We start from the raw sequence: 23,530 nt of genomic DNA on the forward strand, positions 1-23,530 counted from the left end.
AACATTTTCAAGTAACTTTACAAAACTGAAGTATTACATTTATAAGAAGCGTGATACTGTATATAAAATAATTCTATAATTTATGATTATAGTTCCCCGTCAAATGTATATCTTACGCAAGCGCTTAAGCATGTGTATGTGGGATTATATTTTTGGTCCAGAGCCCAGGGCGCGGCACCACATCCACGAGTCAGTAACACAGTTTCCACGGGATAAGCTGGGCAAAATTCCGGGTTATAAATTTCAAGCTGTCATTCAGGATAGGAAGAGGTTCATGACGCGCCCTGTTGTGTATATGCTTGCCACCAAAATAATATTTGATAGCATATTTAACTACACCCGGGCAACGCTTTACATTCGTGTTTTATTTAGTCTCTGATGCAGCTGTTAACTCTGTCGCTGTGGGAGTTGGAATATAAGGTGGAGCTGGTGTCCGCCTCACTCAGTTCCTCTCAAGGTAAGTAAAGATACATTTTACCGTTGTTGTTGAATTGTAATTATTTGTGTGATATGTATAATGGTGTAATTAATGTCTATCAAGTAATTTACAGAAGTCAAGGATTTTCTCGCTGCAGGACGTATGGGTTTGGCAGTATGTGTGATGACGAAGCAGCAGCCTTGGTGGTGGACAACGGCTCGGGTGTTCTGAAGGCTGGCTTCGCTGGGGACGACGCTCCCCGCGCCGTCTTCCCCTCCGTCATCGGCCGACCCCGTCACCATGGTATCATGGTCGGTATGGGCCAGAAAGAAGCGTATGTCGGAGACGAGGCCCAGAGCAGGCGTGGAGTTCTCACTCTCAAGTACCCCATCGAACACGGCATTGTCACCAACTGGGACGACATGGAGAAGATCTGGCACCACACATTCTACAACGAGCTCCGTCTTGCTCCTGAAGAATCTCCGGTTCTCCTGACCGAAGCACCTCTGAATCCTAAGGCTAATCGTGAGACGATGATAAAAATTATGTTTGAGACCTTTCAGACTCCAGCTGCGTATGTGGCTATCCAAGCCCTGCTATCACTGTACGCCTCGGGTCGTACCACCGGCTTGGTCCTGGACTCTGGCGACGGGGTAACCCACACATGCCCCATATTTGAAGGTTACGCCTTGCCTCACGCCATTCTTCGTCTCGATCTAGCGGGTCGGGATTTAACAAACTATTTGATGAAAATAATGACTGAACGTGGTTATTCCTTTACCACCACCGCTGAGCGCGAAATTGTTCGAGACATCAAAGAGAAACTTGGTTATGTGGCGTTAGACTACGCGAATGAAATGAACATCGCTGTCGCGTCGTATACAGTTGAAAAGGCTTACGAACTTCCTGATGGTCAAGTCATAACAATCGGCAACGAAAGGTTCCGTGCCCCCGAGGCTTTGTTTCAACCTTCTTTCCTCGGGATGGAATGCATTGGGATGCACGAAATAGCTCATTATTCAGTCATGAGGTGCGACATTGACATTCGAAAAGACCTGTTCGCTAACATTGTCATGTCTGGTGGTACCACCATGTACTCTGGTATTGCTGACCGCATGCAGAAGGAAATCACAGCTCTGGCTCCCTCCACCATCAAGATCAAGATCATTGCTCCTCCCGAGCGTAAATACTCCGTCTGGATCGGTGGCTCCATCCTGGCCTCTCTGTCCACCTTTCAGCCTCTGTGGATCACCAAGCGAGAGTTTGACGAGTACGGTCCCGGCATCGTTCATCGCAAATGTTACTAATTATAAATTATTTGTCCGAAAACTGAAACTGAAAATTTGTCCGAAATGTTTGAATAAATTATATATTTTTGTACGGAAATTATTTAAACCTGAAGTAAATTGTGATTAATTCTGAGACCACATCTTCACTAAACACTATCGTCATCACTGTATCCGTATTCTTCTTCATCATTCATCAATGAACCTATCACCACATTTTCTTCCATTCACCATCTTCCCTACCCTTCGCCACCTTCCCTATCCCTGGCCATTTTCCCTATCCTTCATCATCTTTCCTACCCTTCACTACCTTCCCTACCATTCACCACATTCTCCACCCTTCACCACCTTTCCTATACTTAACCAGCTGTCCCTACAATTCACGACCTTCCCTACCCTGCACCATCTTCACTATTCTTCATCATCTTCATAACCCTTTATCACTTTCCATCTCCTGCGCTATCTTCTCTTCCCTTCAACACCTTCCTTATCTCTTACTAACTTTCTTAACCTTGTCTGCCAAGTTTAGTGTTTCACTATGTATACCCCATACATGTCTGCCAAGTTTAGTGTTTCACTATGTATACCCCATACATGTCTGCCAAGTTTAGTGTTTCACTATGTATACCACATGCATGTCTACCAAGTTTAGTGTTTCACTATGTATACCCCATACATGTCTGCCAAGTTTAGTGTTTCACTATGTATACCCCATACATGTCTATCAAGTTTAATGTTTCACTATGTATACCCCATACATGTCTGCCAAGTTTAATGTTTCACTATGTATACCCACACATGTCTACCAAGTTTAATGTTTCACTATGTATACCCCATACATGTCTGCCAAGTTTAATGTTTCACTATGTATACCCACACACGTCTACCAAGTTTAATGTTTCACTATGTATACCCCATACATGTCTGCCAAGTTTAGTGTTCCAATATGTATACCCCATACATGTCTACCAAGTTTAGTGTTTCACTATGTATACCCCATACATGTCTGCCAAGTTTAGTGTTCCAATATGTATACCCCATACATGTCTACCAAGTTTAGTGTTCACTATGTATACCCCATACATGTCTGCCAAGTTTAGTGTTCCAATATGTATACCCCATACATGTCTACCAAGTTTAGTGTTTCACTATGTATACCCCATACATGTCTGCCAAGTTTAGTGTTCCAATATGTATACCCCATACATGTCTACCAAGTTTAGTGTTTCACTATGTATACCCCATACATGTCTGCCAAGTTTAGTGTTTTTCTTATCTCTTTCTCTCTCTCCATCTTGGGAAATATTGACATAAGCATCGGGACTATTTCTGACGCGCCACAAAGCCCCAGGGTTCAACAGACACCATCTTCTCCTCACATGCAGCCAAGACGCCCAGGGCCAGGATTCATTAAGCACTTACGAAACCTGTACATCTTTCCTCGGTCATTGCGGGATTTGTTTACATTTTATTCAACAGCTCATGAGAATTAATAACCATGGATTGTGAAGCTTCGAACTCATACAGTGTTTAAAAACATGTAAACAGAGTCTCTACAATTGAGGATGATGTACAGGTTTCGTAAATACTTGATGAACTCTGGAATATAATTGTTTCCAATGCTGTTGATTGGAGGCGCAGATGTTATAAACTAGTGTATGGACGATGAACAGTAAGCCAAGCAGCTTCGCATTTAGTTCTCATCAATATCTTTGTAACTTTTAGTCTGGCAGGTTTGTATGGATATGTATACACTTAAATACATTTTATTTTTATTTTATTTATTTATATACAAGAAGGTACATTGGGTTTATGAGAATACATAGCATAGTATTTACAATCTTGTAAATACATTATACACGAAATAAAATAATTGGTTCAGGGTAGAGCAGCACTTCTTTAAACATGAAGTGGTGGAGTCAGGAGCGACACTTCACCAATACTCACCTGTCGTAATGGGTCGACCGTAAGTCGTATTTTGACCAGACCACACACTAGAAGGTGAAGGGACGACGACGTTTCGGTCCGTCCTGGACCATTCACAATCAACATGAGAATGGTCCAGGACGGACCGAAACGTCGTCGTCCTTTCACCTTCTAGTGTGTGGTCTGGTCAAATTACTTTAGCCACGTTATTGTGACTCATCGCCTGCATAAGTCGTATTGGCTCGACCATTAACAATTATCACTGTCACTTGTCACACTCCGCCCCATTACTCCCACAAAACTATTACATACATAAATATCTTAATTTGTAGCAATATCTTAAGATTGAGGAATATCGTTAGAGTGAAGAATATCTTAAGATGTAGGAATATCTTAATATGTTGGAAGATCGTAGTATGTCGGAATGTCTTACGATGTGGGAAAATGATAATATGTAGTAAGATCGTAATAGTAATATCTCAAGATATGTAAGAATATCTTGAGATGTAGGATATCTTTAGATTGAGGAATATCTTAAGTAATATATCTTAAGATAAATTAATATCGTATGCATCCTAATGTCATACATCTCTGATATCTTAAGATATCCGGGGCATCAATTCCTTACGAGGTGCAAATTCTTGTGTAAATAACAACATTCAAATCAAAATAAAACCAGGAAAACACTTCATACAGTTTGGATTTAATATGAAACAAATAATTCTGCTCCAAGTAATGAGGATTTAGGAACGGGATTGTCTCAGAGCGTATCTCACTTCACCTGCATCTCCCGGCTACCCGTAAGACCCGTGAGCAGGCGATGACTTGAGTGTGCAGACAATCGACTTGAGAATGGTCCCGGACGGACCGAAACGTCGTCGTCCCTTCACCTTCTAGTGTGTGGTCTGGTCAAGACTCGTGTCTCGCTGATGCCTGTTAATTCTTCCGTGCTCCAGTGGCTGCACAGTTGCGCAGTAGTAGTAGTAACTGGTAGTAGGTTAATGCAAGGGTGTTTTTTATATGATTATTTAGAGAGATTAATGAAAATAGATTTTATTATCAGGCAAATCTCGTTGTGAAGTTAGGAAGATGACAATTGTGATTTGTTTTGCATTATACCTTAGACGATTTAGGCTCACTTTCACGCAGGTGGTTATTCCTGAGCATCAGGAAGCGTTTCAGGAGAATATATATCCCGGGACGTACAAGGAGACGTATCAGACAACATGGAATATCAAAATGTTCATAAGTGAAGTGTGGGGGTTTAAGCAAGATATTTTGTCCCCAAAATCAGCAAGTTCTTTATGAATGGTATGAGTTAGGTGTGTTTGTTCTACCTCGTTGTCAATGGATCGCCTTATGAATACCTATGAGTTTGTTCATTAGATTTCGTATGCAAGTAGTACATCTAAGTCTTAAAGGCAATAGCCTCATAAACATTGCGTTTAAGAGGTTACTCTTAAACTCATCATATTGAGTTTAAGATGATATGAGAGGTTAACTTATCATTTAAGTATGAGAGGTTACTCATCACCTCTCTCTCTTTCTCTAGAGGTCAAGGGTGACTTGAGGCAAGAGAGGGAGTGAAGGACAACGGAATAGGTTGAAGAGGTGATGTATGGGTCGAGGACTGTCTGAGGCTGGGTGTAAGTTGAGAGGGTTTTGCTTGGGCTCGTCGCACACACACAACCCCGCTCCTGTGCCAGGTAAGTTCACTACGGGGTCACCATAGCCCGTGCTACTTGGAACTTGTTCAGAGTAGCTGAATCTATAACAACAACAGCTTGGGCTCAGCTAAGAAGGGAGAGGGGAAGGTTTGAGACCGGTTTGGCTTCTAGGTTTTATTATTTTACTTACAGAAGTTTAATCCAAGACAGTAGATTAATTCAATCTTCAATTGACTCAGAATTGAAGGATTGTCCGGGCTATATTTTTATTATTATTATTTATTGTTTACATGGCTAGGAAAGAGGGGGGAGGGGGGAGGACGGAGGATTGTTGGAAAGGATTGAAAAGGAACAATCACTGGGCGATTGTATCAGGTTCATGTCAGGTTCTTCATGCCAGTGTTGTTGTTCCGTAATAATTGAATATTATTATATTCATATATAAACTCAATTAATAAACTCAGTAATAATTGGTGTGAAACAGCCTCTCTGGCAGAGGTGATGTTATCTGCCAGGCACCACCACCTTGGCACCACTACCCACCTCAGTCCTCGTTCAACCATCCACCACTGATTTATATGAACAAATCCACAGGAGCCGTGATGAGGGTTCGAATCTAAGCACTGGGCGTTTCCAGGCATACGCTCTAGTCCACTGTCTAGTTCCCACACGACTCCTGTGGATTTTTTCATTGATATTTCACGATAATGTGATTTCTTTGTGTACTGATTTATGATTCCCTCGCCAGGCAATCGTAACCCATTAGTGTTATCAGCATGAGATTGAAAACCTTGCCTTCATGGTTGAGTCTTTCATACAACGTTCAGAATTATTGATGAAATGTTTGTTCTATTGCTTCAGGTTCAACCACTTGAACTGGTTGGTAGAACAACATCCTTGCTTAGTGCAGTCGCGGCGTCCAAGATCCCGGATTGTCTAAATGGTTGGGTACCGTTCTTTCACCCCGGCCTCATATCCCACTTTCTTGTCCCCATAACCCTTCCATGAGCTATATAAGATATAGTGGCTTAACGCTCTCTCTTCACCACCAAAGATCACATTCACTCCAAAAATCCACCACTTACGGGCTATTCATACCCGTGCCATTTCTTGGGTGACTTAGTCTTCATCAATCAATCAACGCACTCTCCTTCAGATCGCCCCTCAGCACCGACACTCTTTCACTCAAGCGTGTGGATTTTCACTAAAAAAAATCCACGTTTTCTAAGCGGAGTTCGGTAATGTCAGGTGAATGTCTTCAGTTCGCGAGTTTTAATACCCCGTATTTTGTCCCTTGTGGCAACTCAAGAATACGGGCTGCATGTATAATACAACGAGATAATAAGTATAAGTGCTTAAGTATAGCAAGTCCTCGCAGTGTATGCGTGTTCGTTTGTGTATAAATTAGTCCCGAGTACGGTTAGGAGAAATATTGTGTGCATGCCTTATATAAATGGCCCTACTTATTGATGTATATTTCTACAAGTAGGAGAGTTGATCTGAATAATTCAGAGTAATCTTATATACGTAATGACGTGTATATTGAAAATGTAAACTCAGTTACCGAAGCTTTAGAAATGTGTGCATTATTAATTATTTTGGAAATTAGGGAATACATTATAAAACTGTTGACAAACAACAGAGCAGAAATACAATATACATCAACGAAACAAACTGAAGAATCCTGCATGAACGTCTATGCCACGGGATGAACTGATGTAAATATTGAGATGTGAGATAGAGTCGCTCAGTGCGATTGTTTTGATGGGGAAGTGAGGGCGTACAAGTGATTGTGATGGGGAAGCCTGCCCCCCCCCCCCCCATCCCATGCACGGGTCGTCGTCGCTCCTAAATCAACAACAATATCAATAAAGTGATTGTGTTGACCAGACCACACACTAGAAGGTGAAGGGACAACGACGTTTCGGTCCGTCCTGGACCATTCTCAAGTCGATTGTGACCAGTCTCACAATCGACTTGAGAATGGTCTAGGACGGACCGAAATACAGTTTGGTCTGGTCAACATACTTTAGCCACGTTATTGTGACTCATCGCCTGCAATAAAGTGATTGTGTTGGAAATACATTACTGCCGCACAAAGGTATATTAAAGTGTACTGATTTACCCTTGGTGCTTCCGCAGGTCATTGTTTCGACAGTTTGGTTAGTATAGCTTTCCATAAAATGTGTGAATATAAACTATTGTGTGGCAAAGGAAAGACACATTTTCTCTGGCCTGAGTATAATCCCGCCAAGATCCAAGTGAATGAAATAAAAATCATATCCTATATTGATGAGTGTCAGTATAAGTGACCAACCCTGGGTTGGTCACTTATGAAGTGACCATTCAGGGTTGCAGTGTACTGCAACCCTGAATGTATAACTCACACTTTAAATCTATGTCAGAACGAATGTATCTCTGAACAACTTATCAGTATTGATCTGCAATAAAGTTATTATAAATATTATTGTTTAATGCATTTTTATATATGTTGAGAATTTTGTTTCATTAACATTTAAATTAACACATTTAGGTACAGTTGCATTTGTGCAGCTACCCTAAACTATATGACGGGGAGTAGAGTGTTCATAAAAATAAACTAGCTACGTGATGCTTAAAATCCCCATCACACAGGATGATTAGTCATACAAAGGCTTGTGATAAGTACCCTACACAAGCAAACTTAAGGTGCATTATGAGGATATCCTCAAGAACACGAGAGTGAATAAAGTAATTGCAAAGCTCCAGGTACCTCATGCTAATGAGTCTGAATGGTCTGATAACTGGGCATTCGGTGACGTAGTGTGGGAGATCATGTCCCAGTTTCTGCTCACAGAGATTGTACCTGAAATGCTCAGCATTGGGAGATCCGTCACCTGTAGCCACCTGCCACAGGCAACGATAACCCAACCTGATCCTGGCAACCACTGTGTCGCACAGTCTGGTGGACGTTTGTGCTGCCCATATATATAGGTTTCAGATCTGAAGAAATCATCCCTTTTTATACAGGTGCTTTCAGGCCTCTGGGAGTCAGTAATTTCTCTCCTATCAGACCTGAGTGTTTGATACAATATAGTCTTGAGAGCAGAGATGGAGATGCCTAGGTCTAATTCAACATCATCTTTGGTACACGCTAATGTGGCTCTGTGCACACCAAATATAACACCCGCGCCCTGACAGAGCACAAACACCCTCACACCATAAGACTACCCCTACTTTATGGGCTCTGCGCCATGACACGAAGGCAAAGAAATTATGTATGTATGTATGTATGTATGTATGTATGTATGTATATATATATATATATATATATATATATATATATATATATATATATATATATACAGTTATTTTTACAGTTCAAGGTCACGTGTGTTTTATGACATCCAGGATACACGCACCCACACATGCACACCCACGCGCGTGTGCGCGCACACACACATACACACACACACACACACACACACACACACACACACACACACACACACACACACACACACACACACACACACACACACACACACACACACACATAATGGCAACTAAACTAACTAACGAATACACGTATCAAGAGACCAGCAGTAAGTACAAAGTATTCCAGCACACACACACACATTATTTAGTGTCAATAACTCTGGGAAAACCTGCGCTAAAATGTGTACCACACACAGCCACGGAAGTCCAGCTATATAAAGTCAAATCCTGCTCGCCCTCCTTGACTCCCTGCTGAAGCAACACCATAAATGTCGATATTACGTAGAAGAGATTTACCTGGTGGGTTTTAAACCACAAGTCACTGGCTGACGTGGAAGCTCTTCAGAGTATTTGATGATCAGGAATTTGCGATTTTCTGAACCCTTTGGTCGTATGGGAGGTCAGCCTTGGGACGTATTTATATCATAGAGTGACATGTACGGCTTCCACCCACGCACACGCTAGGGGGAAATATCTGCCTAATACGACAACTGCAACCATTACTTAGGGCATGTGTGAGATGGGAAAGGTGGGTATATAAAGGCACACGTAAACACTCCAGCTTTTAGTGGACTCAAGGCTCAGGGTATGTGAAGACTTCTGTGCGCCGCAGTGATGTGACGAATTAAGGGTTAAATTGCGTGACTCAAGATGGAACTCGGGTGTTAGTTTGTGCATATCTATGTCAGTATGCTAACCTTGTACGGCGGTATAAGCTACAATCATAAGAAGTGGTTGTTCTTATGACTTAAAAAAAATGCAAGAATGGAACTCCACTGGATGTGCACACACAGAGATCACACTAACGTGATGCATCATATGAACAAATCCACAAGGGCCGTGACGAGGATTCGAACCTGCATCCGGGAGCATCCCAGACACAGTCGATTAAGGCAGTGTCTGGGATGCTCCTGGACGCAGGTTCGAATCCTCGTCACGGCTCTTGTGGATTTGTCCACTGGATATACCTCTTGCAACTACACAAACAATGATCAAACAAGGATTACTTCTTCCTGTAATGAGTCAAGCTACAAAGTGTTATAGTACACATGCAGCCTCCAAGGCCGTGTGGTTTTTAAAGTGTTATCACATGTTTATACAGCATCTTGAAGTGAGTTCTCTCAGAGGTAAACACGGCAGAGGTCTTGAAGGTCACGCAGTTCACCATACAGCTGAGAGTAAGAGTAGAGATGGGGAGCGAAAACTCCCCATCCCTGAAATATAGTTGCATCTCAAGAGTTGACAAATGCTACCATATGTGAATTGAAATATTTGGAGACGGTGCCAAGAGGCCGCCATTGCCGTCATAATTCAGTGATACCATGATGACATAAAAAGATTCACAGGTGGTGCAAGTAATTAGTGAAGTCGTGTGTATTTATGTCAGTATGATGAATGATTTATAAATATCCATACACAGTTGTACATCTTTGTGAGCTTGAGCGTGAGAGAGAGAGAGAGAGAGAGAGAGAGAGAGAGAGAGAGAGAGAGAGAGAGAGAGAGAGAGAGAGAGAGAGAGAGAGAGAGAGAGAGAGAGAGAGAGAGAGAGAGAGAGAGAGATAATGCGTACGTGTGTGTGCTTGGGCGCGTAAACGTAAAAAGTAAATGTTATATATCTTTAATACAATATATAATATCTTGTGTATATTTTTTAGCAGAGGCACTAGACGAAAATGTGTGACGAAGAAGTAACTCCCCTGGTTGTGGACAATGGCTCCGGCATGGTCAAGGCCGGCTTCGCCGGCGACGACGCTCCCCGCGCCGTCTTCCCCTCCATCGTCGGCCGTCCTCGTCACCAGGGTGTGATGGTCGGTATGGGTCAGAAGGACGCCTACGTCGGTGATGAGGCCCAGAGCAAGAGAGGTATCCTGACTCTCAAGTACCCCATCGAACACGGCATCATCACCAACTGGGACGACATGGAGAAGATCTGGCATCACTCCTTCTACAACGAGCTGCGTGTTGCCCCTGAGGAGTCCCCAGTCCTCCTGACGGAGGCTCCCCTCAACCCCAAGGCCAACCGTGAGAAGATGACACAGATCATGTTCGAGACCTTCAACACCCCCGCCATGTACGTGGCCATCCAGGCCGTGCTGTCCCTGTACGCCTCTGGTCGTACCACAGGTATCGTGCTGGACTCCGGTGATGGTGTTACTCACACCGTTCCAATTTGGGAGGGTTATGCTCTTCCCCACGCTATCCTTCGTCTCGACTTGGCTGGCCGTGACTTGACTGCCTACTTGATGAAGATCATGACTGAGCGTGGTTATTCCTTCACCACCACGGCTGAGCGAGAAATCGTTCGCGATATCAAGGAGAAACTTTGCTACGTTGCTCTAGATTTCGAGAATGAAATGAATTTGGCAGCTGCATCTTCCTCCCTTGAGAAGTCCTACGAACTTCCTGATGGTCAGGTCATCACCATCGGTAACGAACGTTTCCGTTGCCCAGAGTCCTTGTTCCAGCCTTCCTTCCTGGGTATGGAATCTGTTGGTATCCATGAGACCGTCTACAACTCCATCATGAGGTGCGACATTGATATCAGGAAGGACCTGTTCGCCAACAACGTTTTGTCTGGTGGTACCACCATGTACCCTGGTATTGCTGACCGCATGCAGAAGGAAATTACATCTCTAGCTCCTCCAACCATCAAGATCAAGATCATTGCTCCTCCCGAGCGTAAGTACTCCGTCTGGATCGGTGGCTCCATCCTGGCCTCTCTGTCCACCTTCCAGTCCATGTGGATCACCAAGGAGGAGTACGACGAGTCCGGACCAGGCATCGTCCACCGCAAGTGCTTCTAAATCATTATCAATATACGAATGTATACCTCAAGAAGAGTATTATTCCGAATTATTATACATCTCTATTATTCATCAATCTCATCTACGAAATATAAAATCATCTTTTGTACATGAGTCAATAAAATGTTTCAACAACATTCGATAACGCCATTTAATATCCCGTCACTTAATATTATAGGTAATTTTTATATTTTGAGATGTGAATGTACCTTTCATTATCGTTGCTAAAATATGTTGTTTTGTATATGCTAATACAGACATCAATTGAAATACATTATTTGATGAAAATGTCTTGACTTAACACGCGATTACAATCAAACACTCATACATATACCCACATGTATGAGTGTATACCCACATACACCTCCCAGTATTCATATACGTCTCAACACACTTATATACATCCATACACAAACACATACATTTATACTTATATAAACACTAAAACATTCTATAACACAATAAAATATACCCAGATGACAACTTTTGGGTGGCTTAATCTTTATCAATCAGCGTCTGACAAGGATACTATTTGAAATAGAACTTGTAGGAAAGGCCCCACGCGAAAAGATGGGCTTCTACAACGAAAAATGCTGGGAGGCAGCTGACGTATTTGATCCACTTCAACGAAAGGTATAGGATTAACTCTTGCTTTAACCAAGAATCTAAGAAAGCAAAGCATATGGGATGAGAGCAAGGAAAAATTACAAGAACAAGAGGACGGCAAAGACGGATAAGAGACAACCAGAAATATCTCAGCGTGAGAATGGAAACATAAAATTAAAAAATGAAACTGGCTAAAGCAAAGACCGAACTCAAGTTGATTCACACCCACGCCAGAAAAACAACATTAAAGGCTGGCATCTGGAGCTGGTGTATGTGGGTGTGGGAGGCTGGCATCTGGAGCTGGTGTATGTGGGTGTGGGAGGCTGGCATCTGGAGCTGGTGTATGTGGGTGTGGGAGGTTGGTGTATGTGGGTGTGGGAGGCTGGCATCAGCGACTGGTGTATGGGGGTGTGGGAGGTTGGTGTATGGGGGTGCGGAAGGTTGGTATTTGGGGGTGTAGGAGACTGGTATATCTGGGCATAGGAGACTGGTAGCTGGGATCTGGTGTATGAGGGCATGTGAGGCTAGTACCTGGGACTGGTATAAGGGGCAGTAGGAGCATGGTACCAGGGGACTGCAGGATAGTGGCCAGGGAGGATGGTGCTGTAAAATGTTTGAAGATGACGCGGTGTTGGCACAGCGATAAGAAGCAGGTGTGGGCATTAGTAAGTCAGCTTTATTTATTATCATATGTTGTTAAAACAGAGCTGTCGTCGTCGGGCGCCTTGTAAGACTTGTTACGTTGGTAAGACGTGCTGCGTTGGTAAGACGTGCTGCGTTGGTAAGACGTGCTACGTTGGTAAGACGTGCTGCGTTGGTAAGACGTGCTGCGTTGGTAAGACGTGCTACGTTGGTAAGACGTGCTGCGTTGGTAAGACGTGCTGCGTTGGTAAGACTTGCTACGTTGGTAAGACGTGCTACGTTGGTAAGACTTGCTACGTTGGTAAGACGTGCTACGTTGGTAAGACTTGCTTTGCGTTACCAACGAATGGTTTGATTTCATTAGGCAGATCGTGGAATTTACCCCTACTCCCCTATACCAACTTGTTTTATGAAAATAGTAATAAATCATTTCTTAAAAAATACAAATGTAAAAAAATTTCTTATATTCTCTCTCTCTCTCTCTCCTTCTCTCTCTCTCTCTCTCTCTCTCTCTCTCTCTCTCTCTCTCTCTCTCTCTCTCTCTCTCTCTCTCTCTCTCTCTCTCTCTCTCTCTCTCTCTCTCTCTCTCTCTTTCTCTCTCTGATTAGGTTTCTCACCACCATCGAGTATTTCCTGTCTCGAATACAATATACATAATATTTATTTATTTATACGTATTTATTTATATACAAGGTGCAATGGGTTGTGAAAGTACATAACATTAGTGTTCTTACATTCTTACAAAGCCACTAACACACATAATTTGACGGTTGAGAAGCGGGGCCAAAGAGCCAGAGCTCAACCCCCGCAAGCACAACTAGGTGAGTACATAGCGTTTCGGGCAGACGCGGTGTGTATTATTACGTTGAATATCTTATTTCTAAGACAATAACCATCATACTCTTTCCTCTATTTCGAACATTGATGTATTTAATTTTTATTTTTTAGCATTAGAGTCCTACTAATCGTGACTCTCATATATTTAGTGCATTCAGCTCTGACAATTTCATCACTGTACCGGTGTTATACTGTAACTAATATATTCAGCCCGTCCTCTCGAGTTGTCTCAACGGACAAAAAATGCTGTACTAAATTGCCTGAACCTAGGAGGTCTGGTCGACGACCGGGCCGCGGAGACGCTAAGCCCCGGAAGCACCTCAAGGTAACCTACTCTAACCTAACATAACCGATGGACACACGCATGGAAAATCTAAATGTTGCAAGTCGTTATAATTTATAGCGCATCATAGTTCGTCCGTTGGGGATTTTGACGTCAAAATTCGAGAGGACAGACTTCTAGCTAAGCTCGTGACCCCTCAGTCCTCAGCACTCAGCGCACCTGCCAACATTTCGTGAATGTTAAAAGCACAGTAGCGATCAAGGCTGCGAGCAGCCGCGTCCAACAGCCTGGTTGACCAGTCCAGCAACCAGGAAGCCTGGTCGAGAACCGTGCCCCGGGGACATTGAGCCCCGAAATCATCGCAAGGTAAGATAGGCAGGCGATTTCGAGTTTTCTGTATTTATTCCCCGCATGTTTCTAAAAACAAATTTGTAAAGGTTACTGCTCTATCCCTTATTAAAAACAAGAGGTCCTTGGATTATGTAAAAGGTACTACAAGTTCCACGTTTGTACAGAGGCATATTCTTAAAATATATCATAGCATCCCCGGGAAAAAATAACAATTCAAATTAAACAAATTGTTAGAGGATAATCTTAAGTTGAAGCAATAACAATTGACAAAAATAGATGACGAGCGTTGTGTAAGTGTTGGAAAAGTGTTTGATGGTTGTCGCTCGCCAGACGTCGCCAGTACCAGAGATTTCTGGTGTTTCATTCATCAGTTGTGCGAGAGAGGAAACTCTTAAACATACGCTACAGTACACCATGGATGAACTGTAATAAACTATTAATTATATGCATGGTGAAATACTAAAGAGTTCATGACATTTGTGAGACCAAACTTGGAATATGCAGCAGTTGTGTGGTGCCCAAATCTCAAGAAGCACATAGTCTGGAACATGTGCAATGGCATGCTACAAACTGGCTTCCGGAACTGAAGAACAAAAGTTACGAGGGGAGAATGGGGGGCGTTAAACATGCCTAAACTATATGATAAAAGAATAATAAGAGATATGATCACCACTTACAAAATACTAACAGGAATAGACCCAATTGACAAAGAGGAATACCTGAAACCAGCAACTTCACGAACAAGAGGATACAAATTCAAGCTAAAGGAACAAAGGTGCCGAAAAATATTATAAAATTTTATTTTGCAGAGTGATAGACGGTTGGAACAAGCTAAGTGAGAAGGTGGTGGAGGCCAAAACCGTCAGAAGTTTCAAAGCGTTATACAACAAAGAGTACTGGGAAGACGGGACACCACGAGCGTAACTTTCATCCTGTAACTACACTTAGGTAATTACACTCTGGTAATTACCAGGGGCTGGATAGATGGGCTCCTTACTCCCACCCTACAGTACCCATTTTTCGGAGGAGGAAGGGGGGAATATGAAGAGGCACAGGTGAAGCGAAAGTTTAGAAATGTGGACTATAGAGTGGGTTATGATAACAGACGAGCTGTCCACCTTGCTGGCACGATGTGTGTATGTGTTGGCAGCTAAGCTAAGCTTGCTCTCTCTTGGCTGGGAGCTGGGAGTACGAGATTCTTTACATGTATTTCAGTATATATGGATGTCTTCTTGAGGTTATCTTGAGGTTATCTTGAGATGATTTCGGGGCTTTTAGTGTCCCCGCGGCCCGGTCCTCGACCAGGCCTCCACCCCCAGGAAGCAGCCCGTGACAACTGACTTAACTCCCAGGTGCCTATTTACTGCTAGGTAACAGGGGCATTCAGGGTGAAAGAAACTTTGCCCATTTGTTTCTGCCTCGTGCGGGAATCGAACCCGTGCCACAGAATTACGAGTCCTGCGCGCTATCCACCAGGCTACGAGGCCCCCCTTAAAACAGAGGCTACAGTTAAGGAATTGCGCCCAGTAAATCCTCCCAGTAAATTCACACATGTTTTGATGTTCTGTTTAAGGCTTTTATTTTAGTATATATTAATTATTATTTTTTTTGCTAAGGGAAGATTTTGTGATCAAAATTTCATTTAGGAATTACGTATTGTGGGGCTGAGTTTTGATCGAGTACATCGAGGCTCTTGGGCCACTAGCTGAGGAGGTGGGGCGTCTCATCTTGGGCCACCAGCTGTAGGAGCGGGGCGTCTTAGAGAAATCTTTAAAGCATTCGATCTTCTAACTTTTCGATGGTGTTCCACACCCTAGTGGCTTTGGTGCTGTAGTCTGATGTTTAGTGGCTGCATGTTCAGGAGTTCATGGAGCTCCTGGATTGTCTGATCATATGGTGGACGGTGTTTTGCTGCTCTCCTTAGTGCCTTATTTTGCACTCCTTGTAGTTTTGCATGTTAGTTTTCCTTAAGGTGTATAGTGTTACTGGAGGATATTCTAGATGCGGCCGGACTAGACCCAAGGGGTGAGGCAGAGGGGCTCCTCACACCCACCCTGCAGTACCACAGGGGTGGGGTAAACTGGGCCGGCACGTCGACCCATACATAACTGTCAGACCCGCTCGCGTATGCACGGTTTATGGGTAATACATATAGTATACGAGACAAATGTGCAGTGTCTTGAGAGAGAGAGCCCTTCATTACGCGCGTATTAATACACACACACAAACACCTACCGCTCCCTCCTGCTCTCTCTCTCTCTCTCTCTCTCTCTTCGTCTCACGCTCACATTTACTTCACATAACAGTATTTTAGGGTAAGTTAATGGTGACATGATATATCTTCATTTAACGTATACATTTTTGGCATACTTTGAACATCTTTTGAACTTTTCATAAGTCCGTTTATCACCTGCATATATTTTCTAATCATCAGTATTTTATTTTCTTGTTTTTTGGTCTCTAGGCATCTGCCAGGAACATTACATTTTAGGATGCCATGATGTGCATTACTCCCAACTGCATATATATATATATAAATATGACCAATTTCTTAATATATCTTAACGTCCCCATTTTCTGGCAGGATATCACTGACAAAGTTGACATCACTTCATGTTTTCTCATCAGCCTCATGTTTTTATATATCTTTTTTTTTCTTTTTTGGCAGTAATGAAAACGGAATGGTTGCCCCTTGCTCTCTATTTCAAGCACAGGAAGAATGACAGTGTTCAGTGACACGCCAAAAACAGCTATGGGACAAAAATGTCAACCAGCAGGTACAAGTCTCACTTGATGTGGCGGAGAGAGAGAGAGAGAATGATGGTATATAAGAGACCAGGAGCCCTCGCCGGCCCTTAGTGTACTTCAGACTCAGGATACGTCAGGTCTTGTGTGCGTACCCGACCGTGGCCACAATGTGTGGTTATTATACAGTATATAGGACAGGGGGCGCCTGTCTTGTATACCTTAGCGACGTAGACAGTGTAGTAGAAAACACCACAGGAGTTAATAACATATAAAACTGCTGTTCTTCTGCGAAACTTTTCATACTGATCATATAAGCAGACAATCAGTCACAATAGCGGGGCTGAAAATGGCGTACCCAATCCACACACAGGGAAATACAGATTATGGACGTTTCAGTCTATCCTGGACCATTATCAGGACTTGATAATGGTCTCGACGAACAGAAAGATCGTCAATCCTTTATTTTCTGATTCGTAGGTTGGGTGCCTGATCATATACCTTTCGGTTTCGTATTTAGGGTTCAATATCTACGAGCAGTCACTCAAATAAATGTTTTATATGATACAATCTTAAGTCTCTTCCGGTGTTACAACTCAATAGACTCGTATAAGTTAAGCCCTTCAGAGAAGTACTGTGTTAACTCCACCATACTTCACAGATTCTCCCAGTGAATTCTGAGGAAATAATCCTCATTAATAATAACGATCCAGGTCTCTTACCGTCAGAGACGTGAAGAGAAACACCACATAAGGACAAGCCTCAACTGGGGAAGTCTTTGGGAAATGTCAACAGTAAAGTCTTGCCATTGTTATATGCCTTCAATACCTATAAAATCCCGTATCGTATCACCGTATCCAACACATCGTATCCCGTTGTGTTGTAGTGAGATTTATTTGGCCAACTACAAACCCATTAGATACCCTGATATTTGACTAATATCAAGTATCAAACGCTTTACGACCTACCCACAAGGAAGTCACAATAACGTGAAATATCTACGAGAAAACTTGTGGAGCAGGACGGGGGATAGAACCCGCGTTCTGGGTCACCACGGACGCGCACCGTACCCTTGGACCACGCCATGCTAGAGGTTACACAACCCGGAGCCCGCCCAGACGCACTAGGACTCTAGGAAAACCGATCTGGTACCTTATCTAAGTTTTACATGTAACCCGCATACACATTGGTGTTAGGTAATGGGGTTCTTCACTACACGCTGCCGTCAAATACACAATAAAATTTACTGCCTGTAAATTTCTATGATTATTATTGTCGGTGTCATGATTGTTTTGTTTGGCCCAAACACTACATGACACAACTTATTGTACAGCACAATTCAGCTAATGCCTGGTAAAGCATACATAAACAATGAAATCACATAAACGTGATATATCTATGATAAAATATTGAGGCCTCGTGAATGATACGATAGGGTGCAACCCAGGCCACTGAGCTCCCCAAGCACACGCATTACCAACTTGACCATGATGAACTCAAAAGTTCTACCTGCCTATTAATATTTCTGGTCGAGATACTTTTTAGTTCTTCGTATTTTCCCAAGTGTTTCGTAACAAAATTCATGCATTTTAATGTTTTTTCTTTTAAATATTCGTGCATCTTTCCTGAAACATTTACCAGCACTGTGCAAAAATATATATCATCAGTTTTATATCGGTAACCAAATATATGTTTTTCAGATCTGACTTTAATTCATCATGTGTGACGACGACGTAAGCCCCTTGGTTGTGGACAATGGCTCAGGCATGGTCAAGGCCGGCTTCGCCGGTGACGACGCTCCCCGCGCCGTCTTCCCCTCCATCGTCGGCCGTCCTCGTCACCAGGGTGTGATGGTCGGTATGGGTCAGAAGGACGCCTACGTCGGTGATGAGGCCCAGAGCAAGAGAGGTATCCTGACTCTCAAGTACCCCATCGAGCACGGCATCATCACCAACTGGGACGACATGGAGAAGATCTGGCATCACTCCTTCTACAACGAGCTGCGTGTTGCCCCTGAGGAGTCCCCAGTCCTCCTGACGGAGGCTCCCCTCAACCCCAAGGCCAACCGTGAGAAGATGACACAGATCATGTTCGAGACGTTCAGTACTCCTGCCATGTACGTGGCCATCCAGGCCGTGCTGTCCCTGTACGCCTCTGGTCGTACCACAGGTATCGTGCTCGATACTGGTGATGGTGTCACCCACACCGTCCCCATCTACGAAGGTTACTGTCTTCCCCACGCTATCCTTCGTCTCGACCTGGCTGGCCGTGACTTGACTGCCTATCTTACAAAGATCATGACTGAGCGTGGTTATTCCTTCACCACCACGGCTGAGCGAGAAATCGTTCGTGACATCAAGGAGAAACTTTGCTACGTTGCTCTCGACTTCGAGAATGAGATGAGTGTGGCTGCTGCGTCTTCTTCTGTTGAAAAGTCCTACGAACTTCCCGATGGTCAGGTCATCACCATCGGTAATGAACGTTTCCGTGCTCCTGAGTCTCTATTCCAGCCTTCCTTCCTGGGTATGGAATCTGTTGGTATCCACGAAACCGTCTTCAGCTCCATCATGAGGTGCGACATTGATATCAGGAAGGACCTGTTCGCCAACAACGTTTTGTCTGGTGGTACCACCATGTACCCTGGTATTGCTGACCGCATGCAGAAGGAAATTACATCTCTAGCTCCCTCTACAATCAAGATCAAGATCATTGCTCCTCCCGAGCGTAAGTACTCCGTCTGGATCGGTGGCTCCATCCTGGCCTCTCTGTCCACCTTCCAGTCCATGTGGATCTCCAAGGAAGAGTACGAAGAGTCCGGACCCGGAATCGTCCACCGCAAATGCTTCTAGGTTTCTCTCTTGTATTACACATATCACATGTATAATTCTTCTATTTATCATCTGTTATCGTTATGCATTTGTGATATTTTTGCAATGGAAATATTTTTATAAAACATTTTTTAGATTTCCTATATACTTATTGAGATTGTATAGCATATTCAGACAAGACTTCCACGGGAAGAGTTACAAGAATCTTGTTATTGATTCTGTACTATTATAAAAGACAGAAATATATATATTTAAACTGCTACAGTGGGGTTTATTTCTTCCTGCAAGGTAACTAGTTGTGAGACTCACTTATTGATCCACGTTACATGATGTACATCTGTACATCATTGTCAACAGTACACCCAAGGATTATTGATGGATTAGACAAGTCAATAGGATGTGTGATCTTTAACATGTTGCTTTACCTTATATATCTGGTCTTTATTTGCTTGTTATATATATATATATAAACAGATCTCCATTCTGTATATGGTATGTAATATATATAATAATAATATCACTTTCGGTATAATTTAAAATATGTGTATTTTAATTAACTTTCTTTAATAGCGATGTACAGACTATGTTTTCAAAGGAAAGTATGGTAGACATAATTCATTTTATGTTGACCAAACAACACACTAGAAAGTGAAGGGACGACGACGTTTCGGTCCGTCCTGGACCATTCTGAAGTCGATTCTCATGTCACAATCGACTTGAGAATAGTCCAGGACGGACCGAAACGTCGTCGTCCCTTCACTTTCTAATGTGTGGTCTGGTCAACACATTTCAGCCACGTTATTGTGACTCCTCGCCTACATTCATTTTATAGACCGTCACAGTTATTACTTTCTAGCAATGTTAGAGCTACGTTAAACAAAAATCGGGGTAGCACAGATTACTACCAGTTCAATAAATGGTATCCAACTCGTCATACAGGAAATCGGACACTGCAATCCTTAAGCTTGTTGAATGAAATGTTAGTGTTCACGGTATTGTGGAGTGAATACTGAATGCCATGGACCAAGAGCTGGATTGATCTTAGTCCATGGCATAGATACCATAGTGGTGCTCCGGGGATTTGGCATACTGTCTAACTCACGTATCATGACATCTCACTCATACACCCATCTGATCATGCTTTCTCATTCACACGCTGGATTTATCATGCTGTTTCATTCGCAAACTCATCTCATCACATTATCTCACTCAACTCATCATGCTATCTCACACTCATTTCATATTTCACTCATACACTCAACTTATCATGTTACCTCACTCACACACTCATCTGAGCATAGTACCTCACTCACACACTCATCTCAGTGACTTCAAAAGTAGTTTTGCATCTTACAAAAGAGCATCATGAATCAACAGCAAATAGAGGGGCGCAGAAGTACTGTTTCAATTTGACATAATATCTACTTTTTTATGGTTGTCTTAAGAATTATCAACCTCGGAAGGGTTATTAAATCCACCACAATAGTTTACTGACCAGCTAGCAAGGATACAGCTAACATATAGTATATATTATATATATATTATATATATATATATATATATATATATATATATATATATATATATATATATATATATATATTATATATATATTATATATATATATATATATATATATATATATATATATATATATATATATATATATATATATATATATATATATATATATATATATTTGGTATACCATATATAGAGAAGCGGGATACCCCCCTATTCGGTGTATAGAGTTAACGTCTTGACACTTACCATATTAAGGCTTCGTTCTACGGTGGAGAAGACGGTCCTCGGGAAGAACATTCCACCGGAGACTGCGAGCAAAAAGATTGGCATCGTCACACCCCCCCAACGGCACTCCCCTAATGATGGAGAGAGACACAGCTAAACAGCGTGGACAGGGTGGGGTCCGCAGTGATGCTCACACGTGTCAGGTATATCACACATCCAGTACACACACCACCATACATACCATTTTGTTTTACCACCATACATACCATTTTGTTTTACCACCATACATACCATTTTGTTTTACCACCATACATACCATTTTGTGTCTTGGCTCGCACAACCGACACAAAATTGAGAGGGCTGCGCTACAAGGATATACTGTGGGAGCTGAACCTAATGTCATCTGAATAAATGATAAATGGGATATGATCCAGATATATAAAATACTTAGATGTATTGATATAGAGCTGCAGAATGTTTAGAATGAGCAGTAACTTATTAAGGGGACGCATGGATGCTAGACGCGCAGATGAGCCATAGAGAAGCAAGGAAATACATCTTCAACCTCAGTGAAGTAAGCAAATTGAACGAAATTGCACTGAAAATAGTAAAGGTTGCCTCAAGTCACAGTTTAAAATGCAGATCTGACACGAAACAGTTTGAATGGTCATGCCCATGAAAAGATGCTTGGCCCTACATACTGCCAGGGGAAAAAAAAACATGTTAGGTAATACACACATATACACCAAAATAAACAAATTGGAATGGAGGATAGTTGGGGCTACCTCCATGTACAGTTAATCAGTTAATAATAAATATATAAATGTTTATTCGGGTAAAAGTACATACATACATACATACATAAATACATAAATACATACATACATACAAGATGAGTTACAAACAGAATGTTGGATTTCTAGATAGAGCTAGCCCATACTATGCCTAGAGCCACTAATACGCACAGCGTTTCGGGCTTGAGTTGTAAAAGATGATACGACAAAGGTTCTGGTGTCATTACAGTTAACGACTGATTGCAAGAATGTCATAAACCCGGAGCTGAAGCTATACCCTGCAATACCAATTACGTACACACACACACACACACACACACACACACACACACACACACACACACACACACACACATTTGCTTGCTACAAGAGAAGAATTCCAATGCTCAGTAACGTATATAAATAAAATGTATAAATATTTTTCTAAGGATCTATGTGTTAGTGATTTAATAGCAAAGAATGTGATGTCGCCACAACATTACGAACTATAGAGACACATTCTTCATAAGGACACCGGCGCCATTTAACGAGCCGAGTAAAGTTGTCGTCTTGACCTTTGACCTTCCTTACTCCCCAGCCTTTCTGACCTGCCCAAGTTTCTGAAGAATGTAGAACTGAACTTAATGAGCTCTTCTCTTCATATTTAATTAATCATGATCACATTTAATCAATCATTATCACGTTTAATTAATCATTATCATGTTTAATTAATCAAAACTCTAATAATCACTAGAGTCGAGCAGAGTACTGCAATCGTGGAGGGTTAAGGTGATACCGATTGTATAAGAGAGGAAATAGATCACTTGCGACGATCTATTGGCCAATTCCCTTGAAGTCACTGGTGGAAAAATTGCTTGAATCGATAATCGCAAAAGCCATTCGTTTTCATCTTGAATACAAAAAAACACAGATCAATAAAGGATTCACTGCATGATTTTATTTCCGCTCGTAATTGATTACATTACTCTCATTTCATTCCTATATATCTCAAGCAGTTGATAAATGAAAAAGAACGTGATATTCTATATCTCGACTTTAGCAAAACCTTGGATACTGTGCCTTATGAAAGACCCATTTGATAGGTGGAGGAACATAGTATTGGGGAATGGGGATGGGG

General features: G+C 42.2%; 4 protein-coding genes across 4 annotated transcripts in view; 3 read left to right on the top strand and 1 right to left on the bottom strand.

The window, feature by feature from the left end:
• LOC123751289 (actin, muscle) overlaps nucleotides 1–23,530 on the bottom strand; it is a 242,720-nt gene that overhangs the window by 49,694 nt on the left and 169,496 nt on the right. The gene's annotated exons all lie outside the window — the stretch shown is intronic.
• Nucleotides 230–1,795, top strand: LOC123766969 (actin-3, muscle-specific). Its single transcript, XM_045756453.2, has 2 exons — nucleotides 230–457; nucleotides 576–1,795. Exon 2 carries the CDS (start codon nucleotides 595–597, stop codon nucleotides 1,723–1,725), a length of 1,131 nt encoding a protein of 376 aa, XP_045612409.1. The 5' UTR covers nucleotides 230–457; nucleotides 576–594; the 3' UTR covers nucleotides 1,726–1,795.
• LOC123766840 (actin-57B-like) lies at nucleotides 9,340–11,715 on the top strand. The gene is made up of 2 exons (XM_045756237.2): nucleotides 9,340–9,360; nucleotides 10,430–11,715. The coding sequence occupies exon 2, from the start codon at nucleotides 10,448–10,450 to the stop codon at nucleotides 11,576–11,578; it is 1,131 nt and encodes a 376-aa protein (XP_045612193.1). The 5' UTR covers nucleotides 9,340–9,360; nucleotides 10,430–10,447; the 3' UTR covers nucleotides 11,579–11,715.
• Nucleotides 17,115–20,132, top strand: LOC123766839 (actin, muscle-like). Its single transcript, XM_045756236.2, has 2 exons — nucleotides 17,115–17,189; nucleotides 18,743–20,132. The coding sequence occupies exon 2, from the start codon at nucleotides 18,761–18,763 to the stop codon at nucleotides 19,889–19,891; it is 1,131 nt and encodes a 376-aa protein (XP_045612192.1). The 5' UTR covers nucleotides 17,115–17,189; nucleotides 18,743–18,760; the 3' UTR covers nucleotides 19,892–20,132.

Source organism: Procambarus clarkii, chromosome 60, assembly GCF_040958095.1.
Source record: "Procambarus clarkii isolate CNS0578487 chromosome 60, FALCON_Pclarkii_2.0, whole genome shotgun sequence".
NCBI classification, from domain to species: domain Eukaryota; kingdom Metazoa; phylum Arthropoda; class Malacostraca; order Decapoda; family Cambaridae; genus Procambarus; species Procambarus clarkii.